We start from the raw sequence: 7,179 nt of genomic DNA on the forward strand, positions 1-7,179 counted from the left end.
CGTTCCGTTGATGGAGATTATAGGTGGTGAGATAAGACACAGGAAACGTAAGACCTCTTATGCAATTTTTCCAAACCGTTTTATATCACCTACAGTACAGCATTAGAATCTGTCAAAACTGTGTCTGGTATAACAACTTGCTGCCATTTTGCTAAGAAACAAATCCCAGATTGTCGCTTTGAACCAACAAATATTATCAACAGCATTATGAGCCGGGTTAATAACGACAAACTAGAAGGTAGGTGAATAAAATTAACCTTTTATTTTATGATCAGTCGATGTGTATATACACTCATAACATGGACAGAGACCATATCGTTAAGAGGAAATAGTTGATTTGTAATGAAAAGTGGCCATCAATGAGTTGGGGGTTCAGTGGCGACGGTCTAGAGACAGTACAGTGGTGAGTTATGCAGCGGTCTTAGCCTGCTGGACTTTAGCCAACACCTTCAGGTCTGTGATGCACTTGGCGATACTCGCTTTCTCCTGAAACACAGAACGAACAAACGGGTAGTCAGACAGAAAGGCATGAGCAAGGTCAAGGGTCAAATATAAATATACATATACACACACACACACACACACAGCTCAAAAAAATAAAGGGAACACTTAAACAACACATCCTAGATCTGAATGAAATAAATAATCTTATTAAATACTTTTTTCTTTACATAGTTGAATGTGCTGACAACAAAATCACACAAAAATAATCAATGGAAATCCAATTTATCAACCCATGGAGGTCTGGATTTGGAGTCGCACTCAAAATTAAAGTGGAAAACCACACTACAGGCTGATCCAACTTTGATGTAATGTCCTTAAAACAAGTTGTTGGATGGAGCGAGACATGATGTCCCAGATGTGCTCAATTGGATTCAGGTCTGGGGAACGGGCGGGCCAGTCCATAGCATCAATGCCTTCCTCTTGCAGGAACTGCTGACACACTCCAGCCACATGAGGTCTAGCATTGTCTTGCATTAGGAGGAACCCAAGGCCAACCGCACCATCATATGGTCTCACAAGGGGTCTGAGGAGCTCATCTCGGTACCTAATGGCAGTCAGGCTACCTCTGGCGAGCACATGGAGGGCTGTGCGGCCCCCCAAAGAAATGCCACCCCACACCATGACTGACCCACCGCCAAACCGGTCATGCTGGAGGATGTTGCAGGCAGCAGAACGTTCTCCACGACGTCTCCAGACTCTATCACGTCTGTCACATGTGCTCAGTGTGAACCTGCTTTCATTTGTGAAGAGCACAGGGTGCCAGTGGCGAATTCGCCAATCTTGGTGTTCTCTGGCAAATGCCAAATGTCCTGCATGGTGTTGGGCTGTAAGCACAACCCCCACCTGTGGATGTCGGGCCCTCATACCACCCTTATGGAGTCTGTTTCTGACCGTTTGAGCAGACACATGCACATCTGTGGCCTGCTGGAGGTCATTTTGCAGGGCTCTGGCAGTGCTCCTCCTTGCACAAAGGCGGAGGTAGCAGTCCTGCTGCTGGGTTGTTGCCCTCCTACGGCCTCCTCCACGTCTCCTGATGTACTGGCCTGGCTCCTGGTAGCGCCTCCATGCTCTGGACACTACGCTGACAGACACAGCAAACCTTCTTGCCACAGCTCGCATTGATGTGCCATCCTGGATGAGCTGCACTACCTGAGCCACATGTGTGGGTTGTAGACTCCGTCTCATGCTACCACTAGAGTGAAAGCACCGCCTGCATTCAAAAGTGACCAAAACATCAGCCAGGAAGCATAGGAACTGAGAAGTGGTCTGTGGTCACCACCTGCAGAACCACTCCTTTATTGGGGGTGTCTTGCTAATTGCCTATAATTTCCACCTGTTGTCTATTCCATTTGCACAACAGCATGTGACATTTATTGTCAATCAGTGTTGCTTCCTAAGTGGACAGTTTGATTTCACAGAAGTGTGATTGACTTGGAGTTACATTGTGTTGTTTAAGTGTTCCCTTTATTTTTTTGAGCAGTGTATATACACATATACACACACACACTCTAGTCAAATATGTAATGTTCCCATCTCTAACCCACCTGCTGGGGGGTGATGCTGGTGACAACGTTCTTCTCCACCCAGTTAACCATGTGTTCCTGCTCCATGCGGCGGTGAAGGGTCTGCAGGGCGATCTGGTAGTCCAGCCTCTTCTTCACCTCGTTGGTCACCATGTGGACCCTCTCCCTGCGGTTGGTCTCCAGTAGCATGGCCACATTGTTCTGAGGAGGAAGACAGGAGTAGAGGACAGTGGAAGACAGGAGAAGAGGACAGTTGAAAACATTAGTACACCATCTCATGTCAAAATCATCCCGTCATTAGAGTCGGGTTTCCCAGACGCAGAGAAAGTCAAGTCCTGGACTAAAAGACTCTATTAAAAACAGATATTCTCCATTGAGAATGCTTTTTAATCAAGGTCTACCCTCAATTAAACTTGTGTCCAGAAAACCAGCCCTAGGAGTGGTTACGCAGACTAAAAACCATATTCAATAGGTCTCTTATCAAATGCTTTTTAAATTGGCTTGATTTCACCTAATTTGGGTGTGTATGGTCGAGCCTAGGTTTTACCTCAGATTCAAACACGGTCTTGAATGCATACAGGAAACCCACGTTCTAACCTGCATTGGTCACACTCACCCTCTTAGCATCAAATAGCATCTGACGTCCCTCTGCCCTCCACTGCTCCTTCTTCTCATCCTGGATGGCCTGAGCCAAGCTGGTCATGGCCAGGTCCTTCACTTCCTGAGCCTTCTGAACTTTCTCCTGCAAAAAAAAAACCCACACAGCCGACGTCAGAAGGTCAGGGTCACAGGTCAGCTATGAGACTACGCGCCTCAGGAGGGACACAGCATATGACGGACAGTTTGCAGTACGGATCCATTTCCTCAAACATATGAAAATGTCTCAGGACTGGCCGGCATTAACCTGTTGGGGCTAGGGGGCAGTATTTTCACGGCTGGATAAAAAAACGTATCCGATTTAATCTGGTTACTAATCCTACCCAGTAACTAGAATATGCATATACTTATTATATATGGATAGAAAACACCCTAAAGTTTCTAAAACTGTTTGAATGGTGTCTGTGAGTATAACAGAACTCATTTGGCAGGCAAAACCCTGAGACAGATTTTGACAGGAAGTGGATACCTGATGTGTTGAATTACCTTTAAGCCTATGCCATTGAAACACACAGGATCTTATTAATGTTTTGGCACTTCCTATTGCTTCCACTAGATGTCACCAGCCTTTACAAAGTGTTTTGAGTCTTCTGGAGGGAGATCTGACCGAACAAGAGCCATGGAACGGTGATGGCCGATTAGACTCTGGCGCGCGAGTTCATGTTGGGTACCCTCGTTCCAATACGTTTTAAAAGAGAATGCATTCGTCCACCTTGAATATTATTCATGTTCTGGTTAAAAAAGGCCCTAATGATTTATGCTATACAACGTTTGACATGTTTGAACGAACGTAAATATATTTTTTCCCCTCGTTCATGACGAGAAGTCCGGCTGGCTTAGATCATGTGCTAACAACACGGAGCTTTTTTGAACAAAACTACATTTGTTATGGACCTGGGATTCCTGGAAGTGACATCTGATGAAGAGAATCAAAGGTAATGGATTATTTACATAGTATTTTCGATTTTAGATCTCTCCAACATGGCCGTTTGTATCGCAAAGCGTATTTTTCTGGGCGCAGTGCTCAGATTATTGCAAAGTGTGATTTCCCAGTAAGGTTATTTTTAAATCTGGCAAGTTGATTGCGTTCAAGAGATGTAAATCTATAATTCTTTAAAATGACAATATAATATTTTACCAATGTTTTCTAATTTTAATTATTTAATTTGTGGTGTTGACTTGACTGCCGGTTATTGGAGGGAAACGATTTCCTCAACATCAATGCCATAGTAAACCGCTGTTTTTGGATATAAATATGAACTTGATAGAACTAAAAATGCATGTATTGTCTAACATAATGTCCTAGGAGTGTCATCTGATGGAGATTGTCAAAGGTTAGTGCATCATTTTAGCTGGTTTTATGGTTTTGGTGACGCCTGTCTTTGAATTGACAAAACATTACACACAGATATTGTCAATGTACTCTCCTAACATAATCTAACTTTATGCTTTCGCCGTAAAACCTTTTTGAAATCGGACAACGTGGTTAGATTAAGGAGATGTTTATCTTTCAAAGGGTGTAAGATAGTTGTATGTTTGAAAAATTTGAATTTTGACATTTATTTGGTTTCAAATTTGCCGCTCTTGAAATGCACCTGCTGATGATAGGGTGCACCACGGGTGGCACGCTAGCGTCCCACATAGCCCCAAGAGGTTAAGGGGAGGGGCCAAAAAGCCTCAATTGTAAATTCAGTAGAAACGAGGCGTGTGCCGGTGCATCTTTTAAGCAGTCCAGAGCACAACATGTATGATAAGAACTTCTGCAATTGATGATCAAATAAGCCAAACATACTCAGGAGAATAAATTCCCCACCTCATTCAGTTTGTCAGCGAAAGCCGCAACGTCGGGGCCGAACTTCCTGACACCGTAGATGATGACGGTACCCATGCAGGCAGCAGCGAAGGTCTCGTGGTTGATGATGTAGATCTCCTTGGAAAGGATGTACGTGAGCAGCCCAGCACCCAGCACGTAGGGCCCTGGAGACAACAGGACAGGAGTGAGGGAGAGTAGATGGGAGAGGAGGAAAGGAGGAGAAGAGAGAAGGAAAGGAAGAGAGAAGGAAAGGAAGAGAGAAGGAAAGGAAGAGAGAAGCAAAGGAAGAGAAGCAAAGGAAGAGAAGCAAAGGAAGAGAAGCAAAGGAAGAGAAGCAAAGGAAGAGAAGCAAAGGAAGAGAAGGAAAGGAAGAGAAGGAAAGGAAGAGAAGGAAAGGAAGAGAAGGAAAGGAAGAGAAGGAAAGGAAGAGAAGGAAAGGAAGAGAAGGAAAGGAAGAGAGAAGAAAAGAAAAGGAAGAGAGAAGAAAAGAAAAGGAAGAGAGAAGAAAAGAAAAGGAAGAGAGAAGAAAAGAAAAGGAAGAGAGAAGAAAAGAAAAGGAAGAGAGAAGAAAAGAAAAGGAAGAGAGAAGAAAAGAAAAGGAAGAGAGAAGAAAAGAAAAGGAAGAGAGAAGAAAAGGAAAGGAGGAGAGAAGAAAAGGAAAGGAGGAGAGAAGAAAAGGAAAGGAGGAGAGAAGAAAAGGAAAGGAGGAGAGAAGAAAAGGAAAGGAGGAGAGAAGAGAAGAAAAGAGAGAAGAAAAGAGGAGGAGAAAGAGAAGAAGAGAAGAGGAGGAGATGAGGGGAGGAGGAAAGGAGAAGAGAAGAGAAGAGAAAGAATAGGAAGAGGAAAGGTGAGGGGAGTGAACGTTTATGGCCACATTCAGGCAAACATCGTTGATCATGTAGACAGAAATGTAATGAATAAAGCTGAAGTTATTATTCTACATGAGGCAAGTTTGTTCTCCATGTCATATTTCTATCTGAACATTGCTCCAGGTTTGGGGAAGTTCTGCTGACCTGTAACTCCAGTCTTGGGGTACAGGAGCTGGAAGAGCTCCTCAGGGATGATGCCGTGGCGCGTCTTGCCTCCCTTCTCTGGCAGAGCGGGGACTGGGGCCTGGCTGTTGGGGGACGTGTGGAGGTGGGACAGCTGGACCAGCCTGGGAGGACAGACAGACGACTTATTATAGGAACTACAGAGGATCTTCAACGTAGAGTGACCATTATAATTTTGTCACCCTTATTTCCGTTTATATGTCTATTTATCAAATACCAATGTTTGCCAAATCATAATAAAACTACTGGAACATAAAAATGAGATCTAGTGTTGTGAATTTGCATTTATTGATTTCCTGCATGTAAAACAAGCAGATGTATCTAGCTTCAATTAAAGGTTGGAAGTCATAATAGGAGATGCATACCCAGCGCCGAGGGGACCACTGCTTTTTACAGCATTGGCTGGAAGAGGAGAAAACAACAGTCAATAGAACTGAAAAGACAAATGTACAAATGTTTCGAATGTCACTAAAGTGTCAATGAAAGAAAAACATGTGGAGACCGTGGCTGCATGAAAGAGTGCCCTGTTGCTCAATTTTGAACATAATAGTAGAGATTAATATGGACATTTACTTATGCAATCAAACAAAGAGAATGTGCTTGTGAACTGTACACACTGACAAGCTTTAGCTAGACATCGTTAGTCAGCCGTCAAGCGTAATAGCCATGACATCTGCAAGCGTTACCATGCCAGCTAGTTTGCAAGCTTCCAGAATTCAATAGTCTCTAGCTTGCTAGTTACATGGTAGACGAGAAAAACTCCACAATGTACTTAACGTAAACTGACTTTTTTCAAAAACTGTTACATTATTTGATTTTTTTTTTTAAATGCATCATATCTGATAAAAAAAATATATCATTATTAAATAGATAAGCACAGATCCTAATCAGCAGCCAATTTGGAATTGAAGTGTCAGCCAATCAGCTCCTTTGTTGTTCAACGCTAGGTGCCATTCCATAATGGCTGCTGTGGCTACTGCAATCTAGAATGAGGTCAAAAGCTGCATTTTAATTAAACTAGCAGTCGTTCAATCTTCTCAGTGTAACAGTTGGGAGAATGGGACAATTCAAAGTGCAACGCATTTCTCCTCCCTGGATGAATGTATGTTTTCTGAGCCATATGTCGCTTCGGCTCCACAGTGTCTTAATCTACACAGAAATGTGGTCTGACCCTAGTGCAGTTGTAAACAAGCGGGTCAGATGTACTGGCTAGCCAAGGGCAGAGATCAGAGGCTAGTCTAGTTTACGTCAGTGGCTAACTTTAGTTTAACTAATATCGCAAAAAACAATGACTTACCTTGACATTTAGCTAACTATTTCAAAACCTTTTGCAATACCTACCCAAATTGGACAAATTAACATTTGCAAGTAACATTTATAGTTAGATTTACTAGCCGTCGTTAGCCTTGCTAGGTTTGCATGTTGCTCATTCAATGTGACTGCGGCCTTCTTCTCCTGACTTTACCCTTCAGATTCAAGTCAGCCACATTTCGTGGCATTACTACTATTTCAACTCAATCTTATGTATAAAAGGCCGGCATTGCATACCTGAAACGAAAACGATCCTAGACAGCATGGTTGAAGACAAAGTGCCAAGTCCTTGGTTAACTGGGCACTGCTCTCTTCGTGC

The 7,179-nt window shown here is 43.2% G+C and overlaps 1 protein-coding gene across 1 annotated transcript; it reads right to left on the reverse strand.

Moving 5' to 3' along the window:
- Nucleotides 1-247: 247 nt before the first annotated feature.
- Nucleotides 248-7,179, reverse strand: atp5pb (ATP synthase peripheral stalk-membrane subunit b). The gene is given in 7 exon segments (NM_001139691.1): nucleotides 248-486; nucleotides 2,049-2,228; nucleotides 2,644-2,769; nucleotides 4,498-4,661; nucleotides 5,511-5,653; nucleotides 5,915-5,951; nucleotides 7,098-7,179. Coding segments are annotated over 7 exon segments (756 nt in total). The 5' UTR covers nucleotides 7,126-7,179; the 3' UTR covers nucleotides 248-408.

The sequence above is a fragment of the Salmo salar genome, chromosome 15, assembly GCF_965601325.2.
Source record: "Salmo salar chromosome 15, fSalSal1, whole genome shotgun sequence".
NCBI classification, from domain to species: domain Eukaryota; kingdom Metazoa; phylum Chordata; class Actinopteri; order Salmoniformes; family Salmonidae; genus Salmo; species Salmo salar.